General features: G+C 40.9%; 1 protein-coding gene across 2 annotated transcripts in view; it reads left to right on the top strand.

Moving 5' to 3' along the window:
- Positions 1-2,837: 2,837 nt before the first annotated feature.
- Positions 2,838-22,920, top strand: part of Fhos (Formin homology 2 domain containing) — a 123,228-nt gene continuing 103,145 nt past the window's right edge. The window contains exons 1-3 of one of the 2 annotated variants that reach the window (XM_019054139.2): positions 2,838-3,029; positions 6,731-10,718; positions 20,828-20,946. In XM_019054139.2, coding sequence (XP_018909684.2) covers positions 2,985-3,029; positions 6,731-10,718; positions 20,828-20,946 — 4,152 coding nt within the window. In that variant the 5' untranslated portion in view covers positions 2,838-2,984. The remainder of the gene's footprint in view (positions 3,030-6,730; positions 10,719-20,827; positions 20,947-22,920) is intronic. The other variant, XM_019054121.2, reaches the window with a different exon arrangement.

Here is a 22,920-nt window from a genome sequence, read left to right as displayed (position 1 = left end):
TTCAATTTTTTTCAAAAACTGCACGTATGATCCTTGTCCTCCAGGCCCCTCAAATAAGGACCGACCCATTCTTCTATATCATATCCTGCTGGTATCAAAGTAGTTATACTGACGTCCTACTGACAGCATACTGGTTTTCACGGCCATGCATGTTATCATACTGATATCATATTGAGCCAGCTTGATATCACAAAAATTCGGCATGATGAATCTAGCTGATCCGCTAAATCTCCATGAGGCCTACGATAGAGGAGCCAATCAAAAGTGGGTCCTTGAAAGTCTATACTCTCCCCATAAAAGTGCCCCGCCCCGCCAGCCCGCCACTCATTAGATTGTTTGCTGTTCAAAGTTTTCTGATAACTATCTATGTTGAGCAAAAAATTTGAAAATAAAGGGTGCAGCCTCGCAACTGTGCGAGAGGTAAACAACATCTAATAGCGACTGCACCTCGAGGTCTGTGTTACTTCGTTAGTGCTGAAATAATTGAAATCGGTGCGTGGCAAATGTGAGAAGAGAGATGGGAAGGGGGAAGAGTTCGGAGTGGTAAGAGAGAGAGCGCAAATTTAGGTGATCGGTATTTAGTAAAATTTTTGGCAGACTCTCAAAAGATTATTTCTTTCCGTTCACCCCGTCTCCCGCCGACCGCGACTGAGATGGTGGCAACGAACGGAGTTCATTCCCAATGATGTAACCTTTCACGAGTATCCTCACTCCCGTTTTTCCACTTAATTTTTACACTTCTAGTCGCTTTTTATTTATTTTTAAGCTAACGACAAAATTCGTAAATTGGTGCCAATTTATCACATCCTTGTATGTGAAAGCAGGGATGTGTTTATACTTTACTTGAGGGCATTTTTTTTTTCACGAACATTACGATTTGACACTTCGAGGTATCGTAAAGGGCTTCATTTGGACAGGGTAGCTAGCAACTGGGATAACAGAGTGTCTAACGGTCCCCAAATGTCCCCGATTATCCCTGATTTCGGAAGGGTGTCCCCAATACCCGAAAATCCCCAATTTTCTTGTTCAGGTCCCCAAAAAATGACAAAAATCGACCTGAATACTGGCATTTTCAAATTTCCCCGCCAGCCGCGGCGGCGCGGTATAACCAGGAATGAAAATTTGAAGGGTTGCTTGGTTTTTTGTTTGTTTTCATCGGTTCAACATGAATTGTAAAATTAGTCGTGTAAAATACGCCTTTTTAACGCTCTAACTAGCTCATTTTCTCCTACTACTTCGGGGAAAAAAGTCCCCGACTTTCTTGAAAAAACACCCCTAAAAGTACCCGAAAGTCCTCAATTTTGGTTCTAATAACTTGTAGACACCCTGGATAAGTGAGGGAATGCAACTCGACCGGGAAGAACCAATGAAAAGTCAGGAAATTTCGTCAAAAGTCTTTTTTTTTTTTTTTTTTTTTTTTTTTTTTTTTGTGAAGCCGGGTTCCACGTAAAAAGCGGGTCCGCGACGGGCCAGCTGATCGCGTTGTTGTGCCAACGTTTTCACCTTATTAATTACGTTCCCATACGTTATCGTAAAAAAATCAGGGAATGATAAAACGAAATTTTGCTAGTCATCCTGTTTGGAGCAAAATGTTTGAAAAAATCCTGAAACCCTTGCTAGAGGGGTCCCCTACTTTCTCTCAAAGTTATACTAAATTAATTAAACCTTGGAAAGAGTTACAGCGGAAAATAAAGCGTCACGGACTTTACAGAAATGGGACTTATCTGTATTTGTAATGTCTGTAATGCTGTTTTTTCCGCATAGCTCTCTCTGAGGTTTAACTATTTTTATGAAACCTTGAGGGAAAGGAGGAGACTCCTTTTGCAAGGGTCTCAGGGTTTCTTTACATTTTGTACCCTAAATAATAAGCCCTTTACAACACCTAACAGTGTCAAATGTTATGTCCGTGACCAAAAAATTGCCCTTTAATCACTCTCACTTCGCCTAATAACGCCCGAACACCTCACCTGGAAGCTGGAAAAATCGTAATTTTGTCTTTTATGAATTTCTAAGGAGCTTTTTAAGATTTAGGTATACATAGTTACTCTATGTCGTGTGATACCAGAAAAAGCATCAAAAAACGTCAAAAATATCTCAATCTAGGCAGCTTTTTTCGCTCTCGTAATTTGCCTTGGACACCATGTAATGAACATAGAGATCTAAAAATGTGTACATTTTTCAAAGTTTGTTTATGAAATTTAGACGAAATACCCTCCTGATCCATTTCTTTCATTATCAGATATATTCGTTTCTAATAGGATGACGATCAGAGCGGATCCAAGTATTTCCTAAAAAACTATAAAAGATCTTTGCAGGGGGAGGGCGTTTTTCGCTATTACGTTACGGGAAATAGGTCATTTTTTACACCTGAAAATAGATCTATGAATTTATTCATGTTACACGCGAAACGCTCCGTACAATTTTAACTTTCTTATTTTAAACATCACACACGCTTTTCACCTCTTTTCTAACTGCTCCTGCCCTCCTTTTCAGTGGCAAAGTGTGAGTGTGTGTGAGTAAAATGTTTCTGATTCAAAAGGATGGAAAAAATCTTCGCCTTCTTGGAGAGAGGACAATAGCAAAATAATCTTTTGCAAGAATTAATTCAAACTTTGTCTCAACCTCTAACACCAAATGAATATGACGTCCTATCTATCAATTAAAGTCGATCCTTTTTTGGGAAATTCTTCAAATGATTATGTGTTGCATCCACCATATAACATAAATTTTTAAAAGCGGAATCAAGCAGAAGGGTGCAAGAAAAAAATGTAGTATATATACATCAGAAGGTTTACTTTGCAGGTCACAATGTGTGTGCAATAAAGTGCTTCTTATTCTATCATTCAGACCTCGTTGGATATCTTGGATTGTAGGATGAAAGTTGAGGTAAAATATTTCGCGCGTTATTAGCTCCTTTTTTATTAGAAACTAATAACTAACGGCAGCTGTTGCTTCATGAATAACACGCAGAACTGCATTGTAATATGTCCTCGTACAGAAGCAATTATAGTTCTTACAGCTCTTCATACGTAAGTCGCCGCTTTTAATTATCTAATGCTTGGTTGAGAGTTGGTGTGCTTTCTGTAGTTGCTAGATATTAAACATTTTGATGGGCTCAGATAAAAGAGATCTCTCTTGAATTATAATTAAAAATTCCTAATTTACTTTTTTGTTCCCCCGGAGGTTTTCTTTCAGCTCTCGGATAAAATACTGAAAAGTTCCCAAGTGATTGTAATTTACAGAAAGCGTGAAAGTTTCACTGAACCCTTTTAAAGTAAATAAAGTGAAGGAGGTGTTTTTTTCATGTGCTGAAGCTTCTTTTCTCATTCAACATACCGCTGGATCTAGTGATTTTTATTTTCACTGTCAGTGAGATATATTGGATTCGATACAGTTTTATATACTTACCGATAATTCTTCCTTCTGCAATCCATCCCTCATTGCATAAAGTAATGCCTGATGGGGTTTCAGGACCTTTCGTCAACAATTTTTGAGTTTTAGAATTTTGGTGTTGAGTCATCTTTATAAACTGTCATTGGTAAACATTTGGTCTTATTTCTATCCTTAAAATTTTCGATGTACAATTTACCTTATACATGTATAGGTACTTCTTTTTATTAATTTTTTTAACGAAATTATTACTTCATTTTGAAAACATTTACATTTTTTAAACGTGACAAATATTTATAAAACTTTTTCCAAGCGATGTCATCGATATTAATCTCAATGAGCCGCAGTTGTGTTAAAAGAAACTGTAAAAATGAATAAAAGAGGGGAAAAACCAAGGAGCACGCAATCTTTGGTTTTAACCCGTTTGTACATTGATCTTTTAGAGTAAAAAAACGTCAAATTTTAGCGTTTGGTTGCGCGTACACCTCGCTGCAGCACAGAAAAACAGTAAAAGCACAAAATGTAAAAGAAAAAATTAAATGCTTTGGAAATCATTAAATTTGACACGGGACCACCAATATTTAAAAAACACACATTATATTCTTATTTGATACAGATCTTTTCCCCATCAATTTTTAATAGAATAATTCATGCAGAGCGTGCAAACGTTTCAAAATTATGAGTTGAAAAACGCTGACTCTACGAGTATAAATATTAGAGCCAAACAGAGCGGAGTGGCGTGCTGCCAGCGTGAGAGGCTCACTGGCGCCTACAAACCTAAGTGGATACTTCACGCATTGCGGAATGCTTGAAGTATCCACTTAGGTTTGTAGGCGCCAATGCGCGTTTCGCGCTGGCTGCCCACCCGTCGTGCGGCGGCGCTTTAAGCAACTATTTCACAACAGAGGTGTTGCACAGTATTATACGAAATTGAACGTATTAAGTATGACATGCATCCTTCGAAAGTACAGTTCTTTCCTCGCAAAATAAATCAAGATATTTATATACTTAAAATAAATCAAGATACTTATACTTACTTACTTACTTACAAGATATACTTACAAGTACTGGATACTTATACTTATAATAATCAAGATACTTATCCTTATACAGGAAAAATCTAAGAGCCTTCAGCTGAGGCAAATCATAAAGTTTACCCGGTTAGGTATAACAAGGTAGGAACTTCTTGAAAGATAATTAAGTCCTCTTGCACCAAAGAGGTGTAGAGAGTTTTAGTGAATTTTGTCTCATAGAATTGACGCTCCCCAATTATTACCTAATATCTCAATTATATATTATTCTCCGCTGGACCAAAGGAAAACAAAACATGGAAAAATCAAGCAAACCCTCATTCTTCCAAAATATTATACATTTTCATCCAAAAACGTCATGAGCAATAAATTGTCGTTTGTATTTACATGTGGACCAATTGGATTGCATTTTGCAAAAAGGAACCACTAACATTGCAATGATGCTAAGATTGTGCAATTTCATCTTTTGCAATAAAATTGCGGAAATCGTGAAAAACTATGAAATTTAGATGGTAATTTTTGTCTTAAATTTACAGTTTTTAGCGAGTAAAATAGAAACTATTAATGGATAATCGGGGTTTTCCTCCAAGACAAAAGAAGTTGCAAAATCTTAGCAACATTGCAATGCTAGTGGTTCCTTTTTGCAAAATGCAATCCAATTAACTTTGGGTCTCAACTGGTACGTGGACCAAAACTCCCGTGCCGAAAAAACGCGTGAACGTAAGCCAACTGGAAACACTGGTGTGCGAACAAAAAATCGTTGACGAAATGTCCTATAACCCCTGATGGCGTCCTGTCACCAAAACCTGACGGGAGGGAGAGAAAATTCCCTTTTTTCCCTTTTTTCCCCGTTATTTCTTTTTGCTTGTCAAAGAATATGATACCGAAGTAAAGTAATAAATAGCATGATAAAGGCTTTTACAACCTTAATGTAAGAGATGTAGCTCATATCTTTCCCGTCATCCACTCCCGTTATTGTAGTTGTTCCCCACTATATTTTTCCAAGGAGCCTCATCGTCGATTCTGAGCTTTTTAAAAGTCAACACCTTTTTTTTTTTTTTTTTTTTTTTTTATTCTTCAAATACATGTTACAACCACCTACTAGGTGTAAATTAACTTTTCTTTACAAATAAAGTAACTTAGAAATTGACTAGCGTCTAATTTTTGTTTTTAGCTTTAACTTCCATAACCCATACTCGCATGAAATCCAGACTACACTCATACGAACACTGAAAAAAATAATATGCTGTTTTAGCACCTAGGATGTCAAAATGCGTCTGGTGATCCCATGATGCTGCCTTTACTGCCCTCGCAGTTAACTTTACATCCTATGAATGCAAATTCAACTGAGTGGGCAATCACGGTAGCATCTTAGGATCACCAGACACATTTTTGACATCTTAGGTGCTAAAACAGCATACCATTTTTTCAGTGAATACAACATATACTAACCTACATTATCCATTAAATCAGAAATGAATCCTGCTTCTCCTTTTTTTAAAATCTGGGAATGTACAGTTTAACGGAGAGGAAATTTACTATTTAATGGACATATGCTATACATGGAGTTATGTTTGAAATGTTGATTAAATACACTAACCTATCCTAACCTATTCACACCTAAAAGTTGCAAATCTAACCAATTTTTGCCCAAAAATTGTGCTCGTAAGTGTACCAGGTGCGTTGATCCCATTTTATACTAATTATACATTTGATCAATGATTCAGGTATCAATGTACATGTATATATTATGAAGTGCAATCCTTCCACTCTTATATTAATGAAGATCTCAACATTTAACGGAGAGGGATCCATTTGACTTTTATTTGGACACTCAATCCTAATTTTGAAACCAATAATGGAAACTTTGTATTTTGATTTTATAACTTGGGTTTCTATTGACTCCAGGTTGGCCGATCTCTTATGTGCACTATGCTGATATCGTAAGCTCCAAAAAAAAAAAAAAAAAAAAAAAAAAAAAATGAGGATGCACATCAGCGTAACGAAAAGTAGTTTCTGCACTCTGCTCTCACCGTTTAACGCTGTCTGTTTATCAAAGGATAATCTCAGTCAGTGTTCTATGTGTGGAAAAAAAAATAAATAAACTCAGCAAAAAAAGCTTCCTGAAGCAGAATTTGATTTGCTTTGAAGCAGAAGTTCGATGAAACTCACGTAATATCTTCTCGAGGCAAGTGATTTTCCGGAATTAGAGACACATTTTGAAATTTTTATTGGAAATTTTAGATACCTTTCTTCATTTTTCTCATGACGAATGACTAGTATTGATATTATGCTTATTTTTCTTGCAGCTGGGCAGCCGATTCAACACGGTAACGAGAACCTACACCTCCAGTGGCTCATCACGTTCATCTTTTAGTTCAGGTTTCACTCCAACATCTTCCTCAGTCCTCTCTTTGAGAGACAAATACAATTCGTTAAGTCGCAACTCAACCAGTAGCGTCGGCACCTCGAGAACTGAGCGATCCTCCAGTCAGTATGACTCCAAGTCTGGATCAGACTCATACTCCAGATCGTACTCTACCTATAAACCGTACAGCAGCACATCGACCGAGAGTTCAACAAGAGCCTCGAGCTACACCCCCTATAAATCATACACTGCCGGTAGCTCCGATTCTTCGTCCAAGTCTACTTACACACCTTGGAGCAAATCGTACCGATCGTCCGTACCAGAAAGCACATATTCATACCGTTCACGGTACAGTTCAAAACCGGATGCGGAGGCAAGCACGGAAAAATCATCAACCTATCGATCATCTTACTCAAAACCAGAACCGGAATCAAATTCCTACACCAGCTCAAGCCGTGACGTAGATTCTCGATCCTCGTATTCCAGGTTTAAATCCGACCCCGAACCCACTCCTCGAAAGGATGAACCTGAAGTGTCTTCCTACTCGAAACCTAGCTCTGAGTACAAGCCCTCATCCTATTCCTCTAAAAATGAGACTGATACATCAAGTGCTAAAGACTCACTGAGTGTTTATAGTAGGTACGGTCATTATGGAACAAGGAAATCTCCTGCGCCCTCAGCAAGCGAAGAATCAAAGGATGAGGTAAAAGTAAGTGTTACGACCCGATATACTTCACCAACCCCTCCCTCTAATTCCGCATATTTGAGGAACAGGAGGGCGGAATTAGAGAGTATTTATCAGTGTGAAATAGTCCGGAAATCTTGCGTCTCAAAAACGGATTGTCAAACACAAACGGATGAGAATGACATCTACGCAGCCATGAAGTCCGAGTCGTCTGAGGGGGAGAACAGTGAAGCTGCAGAGCCACCTTTAGCTGCTAGTCGGTCACCGTTTCACATCAGTAAAAGTGACGTTGACGTTAATCAAAATATAAAAGAATCTGAAAGCTTTAATTATGTTCGGCCAACCGACATCACGTCAAAAACAGTGATCACTGTTGACTCTTCTTTGGACCCTGCCCGAGGTGTGCATCCCTCCACAGAAGAATCTCTCTTTGCCCCGTCCACATTCCAATACACTTCCAGTTATCCTAACCTTAAAAACTCGTCGACCGTCTCTTCGCATCCTAATTCTCTCAGTGTTTCGACGGCTATTTTAAATTTACCTAACAAGTCACCTACCTTTTCAGAAAGTGATGTTTCTGAAAAGCAATCTAGTCCTGATGGATCCCTGAGCGCAGGAAAAGCAAGTTTTGAAAAATTTCCGAGTCCCGAGAAAGTATCTGAAGACAGTAAAAATAGTGCAGCGTCGAAAGAAGGATATAAGTCTAGTTCCTCTCCATCTTTTGGACTGGAGAAGGCTGTACCAAATCAAAAATGCTCTCTCAAATCGTCAAGTCCAGCACGGTCTCCCAGTCCTAATTCACGTTTATCGAGATCTCGGAGCCCTACTCCTAGTTACAGTTTTACTATTTCCCCACGACATCACCAAACTAGAAGCAAAGACAGTAGCGCAAGTCAAACGAATGAGTTCAGCGTCGCTCAGCCTGAAATATTAGAAAAATCCTCAAGCTACCACCTGAATATACCCAGTGCATTCCAATTAAATTTAGAAAAGAAAATGTCTGACCCATCGCGATCTCTAAGTCGAAGTCCTTCTCCTTCACTGGCCAGAGGTAGAACACCTGAGAATATCAATTATTCTAGTCTCAACGATCCGAATCAACCAAGTGCAGGTCGGCTTCTGTCTCTAGCAAAATCCACGAGTTTCGTGTCCAAGAAAGCAGAATACATCGAACCTGTCGTCAGTGTGCCGTTCAAATCGACTCACCGCTTTTCAGAACAGTTTTCAGATAGTGACATTTCTAGGTCAGAAACCTCCGTGCCTAAGATTCGATTGGCAACTTATCCGTCCGATAGCGAGGAGCCTTATCGAAAGGATACGAAAGGCTACTCTTCTGAAAGGGTACCCGAGAAACCAATAAAGACTTCGGAGTCGGACTCTCTTAGTTTTAATGGTCCACCATCATCAACATCCCAGTCCCCCTTTCCTCAAGAAGAATGTGCCAGTAAACCCCCGGTGCACCCCGCCAGCCCTGTTGTCGGAATCAGGGTTTCCAGCAAAGAAAGAATGGAAAGTTTGAGGTACGCGATGATGAGATCAGAGACGCCCGCGATGGCGTTCAAAAATAAATCTTTCGAAAGTTCCTCCGAAGACATCTCCGACCTCACTTTTGACTTCTCAGGAAAGCACTACGTCATCAACGAATTCACCGAAAATCACATTCCAAATGCCCGTAAGCCTCTCGAAAGTATTAATAACGAGAAACCGAAGGAAGGTGACTCGTTCAGTCAGACAGAAGGAATGGGTCAAGCTCAGTCGCAAAAAATCAGGAAATTCGATTCAGGAGAGCGAGATTGGTGGGCGCGCGATGACACCCAAAGCGAGTCATTCCGGCACAGTTCTCGACATGACTCAACGGAGCCGCCCAACGATTCGAGCAAAGAGTTTTCATACCACGGAGCACAATCAGAGAGTATGAGTCCCGACGGCACCAAGTACCCTTCGCAACATCACATCCGCAAGTTCGATTCGGGAGAGCGCGATTGGTGGGCGCAAAATGAAGCCCAAAATGAACCAGGCCGGGATGCTCCGAGCGAGTCTCCTCAAAACGATATCCAGCACAACTCATCGAACGACTCGAGCGGAGAGTTCTCAAATCACGAGGCGCAATCGAGAAGCGTCAGTCCCGACTACCCGAAGCAGACCTCCCAGCATCATATCCGCAAGTTCGATTCGGGAGAACGAGAGTGGTGGTTGGAAGACGAGAGAAACTCCGGAAGCGTGGAGGGCGCGTTGGACGAGGACGAGGCTGTTGAAAACGAGGAGGAGGAAGTAGACTTTTGGGCGGAGTTGGCCGCCGAGAACGAGAAACACGAATTGGAACTGCAACACGCCTATCAATTGCGAAACATGGACGTGGATTCCTCATCTTGGTGGATCGAAGAAAAGACTAAGGACGGTGAGAGGGACAATCAACCATCCTCGGGAGTCTCCAGGAGAACACCCGAAGAAGATGAGGCGAACGCGGATGAATATTACGACGCCGAGGCGGATAACTCAGCTCATGAACGAAACGAAGAGATCTATAGCTATTCGATACGAAAATTCGACTCGGGCGAAACTCCGTGGTTCGCGGAGCAGGAGAACGACGACCAAACGGACAAGAGACCCGGCTCCGATAGTTGTCAGGATCAGAACCAAGTCGAGAGCGGGATCTGGTCGATGGAAACGTTCGACTCGACGAGCAACAGACCGTCGGAACAATTCTTGATCAGAACCGGTTCGGGGCATACCCTATGGTACGCCTCGGACAAATCCGAGCCCCCCGTGGAACTGGCCAACAACGAGAGGTTCTTCAAGATCGGCGAGGGGGAGCGAATGTGTTGGATCGACGACAACACGCTGTCGCACACCTATTCCGGTTCGGCGACGGAACAGCCCTGGTTCCCGGATAAAACTCTGTCGGAGGATCAGGTCGAGGGTCCGTACAAGATAAAGAGAATCGAATCGGGCGAGAAGCCGTGGTGGTTGGACGAGGATGAGAAGACCGACGCGGGGTTCGACGACACCTTGTGCAGCCATTTTCGAGGCTCCGAGTCCCGGTCGGAGAATAACGTGACGCGAGCTGATCTCTCGTCGAAAGCGAGCGACGGAGAGGAGGACCTGGAACCCTTCAGTCGAGTCGTCAGGAGAGTCCCCAACCCCACACTTTTCATCAGTGAGCTAACCAACATCGACCAACTACTCGGAGATGAGCTGTCCTTCTCCAACCAATGTCTCGAGCCAACGTTCGCTAAAATCAAAGGTAATTCAACATTCCCATCCTTTCACAATCCGTCGCACAGTGGATCGAGTCAATGGGAGAGATCGGACCAAATTTAGAGACTTTAAAAGCTTATAACTCCGTTCATACAAAATTGTGAGCTTTTAAAAGTGGTTCTATTGGTTTCCTCGTAAAATTTCCTCGCAAAAGCATCCCTTGAAACCCAAAATGTGACGAAATAAACATCCAAATTTGCAGTTTTAGTCAAAAAATGTATGTCCGACCTCTCTAATTGACTCACTCTACTGTGCGTCGTCTCCCGGACGAAGGAACCTAACTCCATTCCAAAGTTGCGAAATTTACTCGAACAATCAATTTATTTCGCATAAATGTACCCGTGCAAGTTTTATCCAAAAGTCTGTTTTTTTGCTTAAAATCTGAGAAGAAAACAGGTACATTTTCAGTTAGAAATGCCCAAAATTCTCCTGGGTTACATGTAATTTGCGAGGGGAAATTGGGCAACATTGGAATGGAGTTACGTTCTCTCGTGAGAAAACGACGTATCATAACTATATGCTCTCTGACCCCCATTTTTCATTCTTAGTAACAATTCGTTCTACCGTTCTTCTTGGTTGATTTCTGTGGTGGTTGTGGTTATAGTTCCTAAATTAAATGAGCCCACTTCATTCAGATTTTGGAAATATGACCCAGGTTTTTTTAGCTTACGTGTTGAAGTTGTCAATTCTCCCATTCTTTTTTATTATAATCACTCAGGAAGAGCCTATTCCAGTGGCGTGGCGTGAATTGCGATTTATCGATTGTTATGTCATTTAAACCTATGGCAAAGAATCGACTATTAAGGTGTTCGCTGCGAACACCCTATTGATCGATCTTTTTCCATAGGTTTAAATGGCAGAACAATCGATATATCGAATAGTACGCCACGCCACTGGCCTATTCGGATGCATTTTGAAGATTAATGGAGCTGTTGCATGTGTCATGAGTATGCAATTTAAATCACCCTTAGGTAAAATTTCGCGAGGTACACGGTGGTGCTACTGATTTTCTCTGGAACGAACTCCAAAGATCAAAAAAAGCTCTCGAAGCTGACGCCGTAATTTAGGGGATGTCCCTGGTCTCACGCTTTCCGAAGATCCCACCTGTGTATCCAGTCGAACTCTCGCGCTGCATGGACAAATACGGAGCGTGCACGTTGGCAGGATTGTACAGGATTTGTTCCAGTTTTGAAGTCCTTAAACAAAGTGGCAGCTCCGCCAATGTAATTGCTCCCTATTTTTGCACGAAGAGTTTGACCAGATAAAGAGCTGCATTTCCTAGACGTCAATGCTTGTCAAGTTTGGGGGTATAAGTCTCCAGTAAGAAGAAATTGTTCAATTTTTCCTTACCGAGAATGGAAATTTCATGAAGGAAGTTACTTTTGTTCTAGGCAACGTGACTGCAATTCTAATCGTTGATTTTCAGTCCTCCGAGTTTGAAAGTTACAATTGGACGTATATCTGTCAAACGAAACTAAGCGCCATCGGGATAGGAAGGTAGAGGGGGGCTTGAATTGGCGGTGGTATCACTGAGAAAAAACTATGGCTTATAAACCTATTAGAGGTAAATATGGAACACCACTAATAGTAGTACCTCTACATATAATAATAGCACATATACCTTAGTTATGGTACGGGTACCTTAATTAGGTACAGAGAACTTAGTATGGTTCACAGACCGAGAATCATTAGTTTATTTGCGACTATTATAGGTGTTCCATATTTACCTCTAATAGGTTTATAAACCATAGTTTTTTCTCAGTGTACCAGGCGCCGGGCTTATTCGTTCCTATATTCGCAATGCTTTTCCATGGCGCTTAGTTCTGTTTGACAGAACGCGCTATCCTGGATTCTAAATTCCTCAAAAGGAACTCAAATTAGCGCTTAGTTCCGTTTGACAGAAATACGTCCAGTTAGTAAAAATCTGCGGGAAAACTGCTGTTAAATTCTCAAATAGTTCTACTTAAGTACCCGTCGAAGACTAAATTCAGAGTTTCGGACTCTTCACTAAGGAAATAAGCTTTAATGATGGAGCAATTTTCTTTTAAAATACTCGATAAACTGTGAAATTATGCTTTTTTAGGAATGATATTGAGTTCCTTTAGTAAATTTTCTTTCTGATGAATAGCAAATATCCAGACTGAAATAACAATAATGTGGTAAAAAACATTTCGTTCGTAAAACACGGCGAGCAGGAAGCATTTTGTCAGAGAAAATGCCCCTAAATTGCCGGGTTTTTCCAGTGTGAGTAGTTGAAAAAATTGCCCAGTCCTCGATCTGGCAGATGCTCTTGCGCAGTCCGTGCAAATCCACGAACTTGCCGGTCAAAAATCTGATAATGGACCACTAGACTAGGTACGAAATTCTAATACATGTTCCTTGTCCAAAAGTTCACGTAAAACACGATTCGCGCAACGAAAATGACTGAAATTGACTCCTAACCAAGATATTTAATGTTTCTTGACGCGTGAATTCAAACCTCCCGCTCATGAAAACTCAATGGTCCACGTGAGTCAAACCGCACACAAAACGTTACTAGGACAGTTTCTGCGATACAAAAATATGGCAACTCCAATCTCGACGCTTTGCTTCAGCCACAGCAAATTGTTTGTACCTTGAACAATAAAGAGTGAGAAAGAAACAATGCTCGATTGAGAAGCCTGCCAAAGCGGTCGAACGGTGTAATTTGACTTATGATAGAGTATTGCGTTTCTTGTGGCCGGGCAATTAAAATCTCCCGTAACCAATGTAACATCTAAACGTTAACATCTGAGTTAGGAGTTGATTTCAATAATTTTCGATGCAGGAGGCGTGCTCCACATGAAATTCTGGTTAGGAAGCACGTATCAGAATGCTTAAATTCGTACCTTGTCTAGTGGTCCATTATACCTAGGAGGCCGGTCATTTTTTAAATGCAATCTATACAATAATCGACGAATGTCCTACGTAAGAGCTAAGCAGAGTTGATTGCGGCGCTTTGATGCAACTATTCGTGTCCCGCGGATATGCGTGTCGCATGTTCAAGTATTGAAGGCGCTCCCGCTTTTCTCACCTCTTCGGCAATGCACGCGATAGTTCGGTCTCAGGACATTCTGTCAACGATTTCTTGTCCATGCACCTGTTTTGTCCAGTAGTTAACGTCTACGCGTAAAATAAGCAATACTGATTTGGTCCAAGCGTTATATTTTAGTCCGTATGTAAAATTATATTGACAATATCGAAATGAGAAAATTGAGAGAGAAGGAGGTATTGTTATGGTAACTCATTTTTTCAATGAAATGTTACTTTCTTCTTTTGATTCATCTTTTCAAATTGTCATAGATGAATATTTGGATGTATTTCTAACCTTGAAATTTTCGATGTAAAATTTACCTTATATATGCCTCAATTTTCAATAAAAACATTACTTCATTTTTAAAACATGGCAAACCTTTTCCAAAGGATGGTATCGATATTAATATCAATAAGCCGTAGTGGTGTTAAAAGAAACCAAACAAAAATGAATAAAAGAGGAAAAAACCAAGAAAAACGCAATCTTTGGTTTTAACCCATTTGTACGTTTATCTTTTAGAGTCAAATACGTTCAATATTAAGCGCTTGGTTGCGCGTACACCACGCTGCACCACTTAAAAGCACATAATATATTAGAAAAATGCCTGCTTTGGGAATCATTAAATCTGACACAGAACTACCTTAATATTAACAAAACACGCACTATATTTTCCTTTAATTTTTTTTCATCAACTTAAATGAGAATAATCTATGTAGAGTGTGCAAACATTTCAAAATCATGAGTTGAAAAATGCTGACTCCGCGATTTTAAATGTTAGAGCCTAACACAGAGCGAGCAGCAGCGCAGCGTGCTGCCGGCGCGATACGCGCACTGGCGCCTACAAACCTAACAGGGATACTTCACGCATTGCGCTATGCTTGAAGTATCCCCTTAGGTTTGCAGGCGCCCTAGCCGCGCCGAAGCGTGCCACGGCGCCTCAAGCAACTATTTCACAACAGAGGCGTTGCACAGTATCATACGAAATTGAAGGCGATCCAACATATGAAGAATGACAGGCATCCTTGAAGAGTACGGAGCTTTCCTCGCAAAATAAATCAAGATACTACGGCACAAAAAGAGAGCAGTAGGCCCAAAACTCAGTCCTTGCATTCGTATTTTATAACGTTTAGCATCATTTTTGAATTTCATTAGAGAAAAAAGTGACTCGATTTAGGTAGAAACATTCTTATGTATACCGTCAAGAAGGTTTTATTTTGAATCAAGAATAAAATAGCTGAATGAAAGCGGGTTTCTGCTTTCATTCAAATTGCAAATTAAAAGAAATTAAATTGCGAAATCTATAACCTTTACATTTTAATAATTGCTCAGATTTTTATTTTGCCAGATTTTTAATGTAAGAATCTCGCAAAATATCCGTCAGAAATTGGTCAGCGGGGAATTTGTCGGTTAGAGTGTGGATTGCATTTAACATTAACGACCGGCATCATTTTCAAACTTTTAACCGGCCAATGGACCACTAGACAAGGTACGAATTTCAGCATTCTGATACATGTTTCTTTACTAAAATTTCGCGTATAATACGACGCGCATTAGTTATTACCGAAATCAACTCCTCCCAAAGATATTTAATGATTCTTGATGCCTGAATTCAAACCACCCGCTCATGAAAACTCAATGCTCTGCGTGATTCACATCGTGCGCTAAACTTTATCATGACAGTCTCTGCGATATAAAAATCTGGCAACCTCAATCTTGACGCTTTGGCTCAGCTGTAGCAAATTGCTTATAGTTTGAACAACTCGTGGTGGGAAATGAACATTACTTTGAGATGCTTGTTGAAACCGTTGTAGTGCGCGATTTGACTCACGTAGAGTTTTGAGTTTCTTTTCAGCGGGCAGTTCGACTTCCTCGTAACCAATGTGAAATAAAAACGTTAATATCTTCGTTTGGAGTTTGTTTCATTAGTTTTCGTTGCGCGAATCATGCTCTACGTGAAATTCTGGTTAAGAAACATGTATCAGAATGCTTAAATTCGTACCTTTGTCTAGTGGTCCATTCGCTAGCGGGACAAAAAAGTTGTCCTGTCCTTACCTAGCAGTAAGTAAGCGTAGAATCTGGAATGACAAAAGTCTAGTCTTTTTCACATGCATTCTATATCGGTTAAAAAGTAATGTGTGTATTGTAACACAAGAAAAGTAAAATTATTTTAAAAAATACTAAATAATAACAATCAATTTTTTGCGCATTGTTTTATGAATAGTTCTCGACTACTGTATTTCACCTAAAGCCTTCCTTAGGGGTGCTCAGCACCCCCTCCCCTCCCCCGGTAGAACAGCCCGTGAATGGATTCTCAGAGAAACGTAAAATATCCACTCCTTTATGGTCTTTACTTTGAGAACTTCTTGGAGCTTCAGAGTTCGTTTAAGAGATACCCAGTCGCAACATTGTGTTCCTCGCGAAATTTTCCGGAAGAAACAGTACGGAATATGCAAATCCCTCACTCATACTATAGAGATCCATTCTAAATGCAACTCAAAGTCCTACCCGTAATAATATAATGCACTTTTTCGGCATTTGGGACCCCCCCCCCCCCCCCGTTTTGCTTTTGTGACGTAGGCCCCTATCCCTTAACACGTAAAAACAAAACGGCGTAGCGCTCCCCTCGACCCCCCTCCCCCTAGAGCGTTACGTAATTTACGGGGTTGCCACAGTCAGGGAAAACCGGAAAATGTCAGGAAAAATGACGAAAGTGTCAGGGAAAATTTGTTAAATCACCTTCATTTGCTTTCTAGAATGGGTTTGAGATTTTGAACAAGAAATATTGCCTGAAAACCATTTTCAATTATGCCGTCTCGACCATCCGTCACATTTTCATTTGTCAGGGAATTTCACCAATATATGTCAGAGAAATGTCAGGGAATTTCATTTTCTAAATTCTGTGGCAACCCTGAATTTAGGGACGGCCCCTCATATCAAACTTCGTCGTGACCCGCGCGAACAATGCTGTGAGAAACGGTTTTTTGAATCACCTTTATTCAGCGAATCGCCTCGTAATGAGCTGGTTTCTATATTTGCGGAAGTAGGAATGCGACGGATGGACCCGCGGCCGTTCTGTCGCGCCTGTGAGAATTATCACTCCAAAAATATCTGCTTATATCACCTCAGGTCGCGCAGGCGTTTCGTCGTCGCTCCGCGCCTCGTGCAGTGAATTTGCTTGTCGCTCCAATTGAAGGCGCTTTGTGGTTCTTTCAATTCGCGAGAGCCTGCTCGCGTGACGCTGCACTGTTGTACCGCGCTGTGCTGTGATCCGCCGCCGCACAATGGACCGAATCAATGGGAGAGGTCGGACATGAATTTTTTCACTAAAAGAGCAATTTTAGATGTTAATTTCGTCGAGTTTTAAATTCTGAGGGGTGGTTCTTAAAGACAATTTTACAAGAAAACCAATGAGACGATTTTCAAGACCTTAAAATTTTGCAAAAACGAAGTCGTGAGCTTTTAAAGTTTCCAAATTTTGTCCGACCTCTCCTATTGACTCGATCCACTGTACGCCGCCTCCGTGTCACTGTGAAACAAAGTTGCTGGCGGTCTGGAAAACCGGGGAAGTCTGCGACTTTTCGGCCACCGGGAAAAGTCAGTGAGAGCAGGAAATTCACACTACAAATCAGGAAATTCAATGTGTTAGCGTTCAGCAGAAACGAGTGTAATTTGAAAAAAAGGAAAAGAAAAAAATCAAAGTGGAAGCTTTATTTGATTTTCAGGAAAAGTCAGGGAATTTGGATATGAAGAGATTATGGCAACCTTAATATTGGAAAAAGGACCTAATTTTCGTTATTGAATTTTCTTAAAAATTTTACTAACCTAACTCAACTGGACTGAATTATTCTGCTATATCAAGAAACTCCCCCTCCCCCCCTTACAATATACAAGGGCTTTTGGAGAGCAATGAATGCTCATGCCCAGAAAGTGCGTTTTATTATACGAAACAGACGCAAGTCCTCATTGAGTTCTGCTTGAGAGCTACTCCCACTGATTTATTGCGTAAAATGGTACCATTTTCCGCAAAGGCCTGACCTGAAAATCTCTTCGTCTTTTGTTGAAAACGTCACGCATGCGAAAAATGGCGCACACGACTATCTTAACATGAAATAACTCTCTTTTTCAAATTTTTTATTGAAGAAACTCCTTACAGAGGATTGTTTCTGCCTGACTCCTACTTCAAAAAATGTAAAAAAAGCTTGACGTCATTTACGGACGGCACCCATGCCGCCGCGCCGTGCTGAAGAAATACACCGTATGAACCTTCAGGCGTTGCCAAATTTCCTAGAATTTTTTCTAACATATATTTTCGAATTTTCAGATAATTTTGCTCGCAGTTTCACCGTAGGCTCCTGAAAATTTCAAGGAGAAATACTTATAACTTTCCTCAATAATAAACATTTTATCGAAGTAAATTTGGCAACTCTCGAATGTTCATGCGGCGCACAGTGGATCGAGTCCATCCGAGAGGTCGGACGTGAAAATTTTGACTAAAACTGCAAATTTTGATGTTTATTTCGTCATATTTTAAATTTCAAGGTGTGCTACGGGAAGAAAATTATACGAGGAAACCACTGGAACCACTTTTAGAACCTCAAAATTGTGTATAAACGGAGTTATGAGCGTTTTAAGTTTCCAAATTTTGTCCCACCTCTCCTATCGACTCGATCCTCTGTGCGGCGTTTTCCTGAGGACGGTATCATAGTATGGCTGAACATGTGTCGGGTGAAGTTAAAAGAGGGTTTCTGCTACGATCTGCAAATTATGAAGAGGGCAGATGCGTGTCTGGAGGTTGTCCTCTCTCAGCAAAAAAAAAAAAAAAAAACACACACCCTTACACACTAGTGGTGTTTAATTAAAAAGGGCAGCTCTAGAAAAATGTTCTCTCTACGATGCAAGTTGAGGCTACGGAGAGGATCGTTGAACGAAGAAGAGGAGTACGCAAAAAGGGAACTCTTGATAAGTTCCTGGGGTGCCGTTGTCTCTTGTCTGCCAACTTGAATAGAAGCCCCCTCAGGACAGGGTCTCCCCATGACGGAACCAGTGGCGAGGCACGAATCGATCATCGATATTTCCCCATTTGAAGCGATGGTAAAGAATCGACTATTAAGGCCTTCGTCGCGAACACCCTTCTTATCGATCCTCCTCTATAGGTTTAAATGGCAGGTCAATCGATATATCGCAAGGCACGCACGCCGCACCACTGGACGAAACCCCCCTTCCTTCTTTCTTCTGCCGTGATAGCGAAGAGAGCCGTAAGTGCAAAAATGAAGTTTTGAGAAAACGGGCTCAGAAGCTTCTGACATGAACATTTTATTTTAAGAAGCCTCCGCTCTTGGTCAGATTGCCACTAATCGTCCGGAAGACTCCTAGAAATCGCATGGATGATTAAAAATCGACTGATTTTATTTCCATTACATAAAAAGGGTATTTTTCATTTTCACGCTAGGTTATTGTTAGGCAAGACAGCCGTAAGTGCTACCTTCTGCATGCTTTCGTGGTTGCGTTTTGGACACACAACAAACACATTTTCAGGTTAGAAATTGGCAGAAGAGGGCGGCACCTTACTGGAAAGCACTGTTTTCATTGGCTCTCGTGCACCTGCGGCTGTCTTGAAAAAAACTATGTCATTTTTTGTGCACTTACGGCTTTTTCATACGTCTTGTTTTCATTAAATTAGGATGAATTTTGCTGTTTTAGCTGTCTCAGTAATTTCATCCAAAAGAGTTTAGACGAATTTTGAAAAAAAAAAAACTCGATTTCGAAAATTTTGCACTTACGGCTCTCTTCGCTATCACGGCAGTCTTGTAACCGTATTCGGACTCTTGACAGGACGAGTATTTTGCATGACGTCGAGGTGACAACAAACTCGTTAAAACGGCGCGGCCCGCGGGGTGGCGCAATTTTGACTTTTTAGAGCATGAAACGCCCATACTCTGTTCTATTGAGGAGTGCATCCTTGGCTGCCTTACAGTTTCCGCCCACGCTTGCAAAACTCCTCCCAACACTTCTGAGCGTTCACCGTGGAATAAAGGCACAGCACCAGGGCCGGGTATTACTCCTGTAGTCCTGTCCTTCTCTGAAAAAAAAATCTCGGTGTATTTACTAAAAAAAGGGTAAAATTACCAAGAATTCAGGGTTCTATTTGATCTCGGTTTTTTCTTGGTAAAATTACCATATATGGAATTGGTAATTTTACTGAGAAATCTCGGTAAAATTATTGACTTTCTCGGTAATTTTACTGGTCCCCGGTAAATACGCCAATATTTTTTATCGACTGTGGTAGAATTACCGAGATAAAATGGCAAAGTTACCGGGAATTGATTACCAATAAAAGTGGTATTCTTACCTGAGAAAAACAGTAAAAATACCGGTTTTTAGGTAAGCTTACCAGTCTGTCTTGGTAAAATTACAAGTAATTGGTAAAAAAACCAAGAGATGGTATAGGTACCAACGGGCCTTGGTGAAAACGCCGAGAATTTTTTTTCAGTGTTTCATACGCAAAACAAACTATCTGTTTTAAATGGTAAGATTGGAGCGGATCATGCCATTTGAGATTTAACTGGAATATTCTCTAATCTCTTTTCAAACTGCCAAGACAATTTTTTTGACGTGTTTTTCCTTTTTGACACTCGCGATCGAATTTTTCAAAAATAGTAAAAGCTGTTCCTGTATTTTTGAACATCGATGTAAAAAACTACGCTCTCACCATGACTTTGACTGTTCGTCAAATATTCGTCGAACGTTTGACGAATAGTCGAAGGCGTAGTGGAAGCGTGAGTTTTTTACTTGTTTTCCCGTGCAGATTTGATCGCTAAATTCAAAATCGACCTCGGGTTTTCAGCAGCTCGTGCCAATTTCTTAGTTACGCCTGTTTTTTAAACGAACATTTTGATTTTCCCAAGAATTAGGTGTGGCAGGAGGAAAACTTTGATCATTTTCGAATTTTTCATTTAAAAAAACGAAAGGATAAACGAATGACCAGCGTTTGAAAATGACTTCAGACCTGTATTATTTTCTTTACGTGAGCTTTTCATTTGCAGACGATGGTCCGGCTAGCGAGGACGAAGATGAAATAGAGGAAGTTACTGCTGATCAAGTTAAAATCCACGACAATACCCCGCAAACTTATATCATAGAACCCTTCAAAGGCATTCTCAAGGTAAGATATTCAGAACTTCAGAAATTCTTTTGTATCACGCTCCTCGCATTGATAAATTGAAGACTTCATCAGCCTGTGCTTAACCCACATGGTGGAAATAATGGGAATCAATTCCGAAAAAAATCACTCCTACTTTTTAAGTCGCAAAATTATCTTACCCATCTGTACGGAGTGACTTTGAGGAAGTTGCGTCCCGGGAAAACGTTTCAAAGTACTGCAGTGTCCCTCGGCACGCATCCTACAACGTTGACCAAAGTGGATATTTTACGCAGAATGGAGATGTTGCATGTGTGAGGGATTTGCGATTTGACCCTTGATTCTTATGTAAAAGTTCGCGAGAAACACGATGGTGCCACTAGTTTTCTCTGAAATCATCTCCCAAGCTCAGAAAAAGCTCTCAAGTTGAGGCCAAAATGGAGGGGATATCCCACCCTACCCTGAGAGTCCACCTCGACATCAAAACAAACTCTCCATGCAAAGATAGAGAGCAAATAATACATTAGCAGGGTTGCCACTTTATTTGGGGACTCCAAAACTGAAAACACGGCAACCCTGCTAACGTATTTGCTCCCTATCTTTGCATGGAGAGTTTGTTTTAATGTAGAGGTGGACTCTCAGGGTAGGGTGGGATATCCCCTCCATTCTGGCCTCAACTTGAGAGCTTTCTCTGAGCTTGGGAGATGATTTCAGAGAAAACTAGTGGCACCATCGTGTTTCTCGCGAACTTTTACATAAGAATCAATGGTCAAATCGCAAATTCCTCACACATGCAACATCTCTATTAAACTGGGGAAAAGTGTTGGTTAATCAGCCCAATCTGGCAACAATGGAATGGTGCTTATGCCGAGTGGTGCACGTGCATCGTGCACCACAGTCCCCGGAGCAGACAGGACCTGGACTCTTCCCATTGCGAGAGCTTTGAGTACCTTTAGAAAGCGAGTATGGACTCTGGGTCTCCTTAGGATAAAAAAAGTGGTGAAAACTCAAGGCAGAAGCAAATGAGAGATTTTTGCCAACCTCTGACGTATGCCAGCCAATTCATCTGTTACCAACCAGTGAAAAAGGAAAGTTCGTTGTTCTATATTATCCCAGTTCGTCTAATACGCGAACTTTCGGTTTGTCAAACCGAACTTTTACAATTTTATCTCAATAAAATCGCGTCCAAAATTTTATCTCAATTTACAGTTTTTTGTTCGATAATATTGCGTCAAATCGCCGTCGATGAATCGCCTTTTTCATGCTGTATGCGATGAAATGACAATTTATCGCAATTTTTTATCCGATATTCACAATAAAATCGCGATACATTATCCGATCTAATCGCAACTTATCGCAATCGCTGCTACTTGGGTCGGGTGTTTGAATAAGGGAATGGCATATTTCGTTTCAATTACCGTGGCTAATAGGGGTCCAAAGAGCCCAAATCTGGTCCTACTTGAAGCTTCAGATGGTTGAGCCAATCAGAAGTGGATCCGCCAGTGACGAGTACTCTTGGGCAATGTATACCTGGAGTCTTGAAGATTTTGAACGATTGGAGAGTTCCTAAAATTAGGATTTTGGGGGCCATGGGACCCTTGAAGTTCAAGATTTAGGGCTCTTAATGACCTTTTGGAAACTTGAGATTTCGAGAGCAGGATTTCTGTGGGCCCTGTAGACGACAACGTCTATGAACTCTTGACCTCTTGTCTCACTATTTTTTCTGGTTCTTAAGAACGATGTTTTGTTGGGGTCAGAGAGTAGTTTTTTTAGAGGGAGAGGGGGCGAAAAAGAATCAATAAATTTAAGTGAGGGCGTTAAGGCGTTTGGGACCTTCTGTTTTCTTGGAACAATGCACTGCCTTCAATTTACAAAGTATGTAATCCGGAATGTGCGGGCTCTTTTACCCGCGAGCATCTCGGGCCCCTCAGCGCTAATCCGGCCCTGACTCCAAGCAGTGGCGAACAGTGGCGAGGCGTGAATGATCGATTATCGATA

Source organism: Bemisia tabaci, chromosome 1 (assembly GCF_918797505.1).
Source record: "Bemisia tabaci chromosome 1, PGI_BMITA_v3".
NCBI lineage: Eukaryota > Metazoa > Arthropoda > Insecta > Hemiptera > Aleyrodidae > Bemisia > Bemisia tabaci.
The sequence above is the reverse complement of the archived record's forward strand: the minus strand, read 5'-3'. Positions and strand labels throughout refer to the sequence as shown.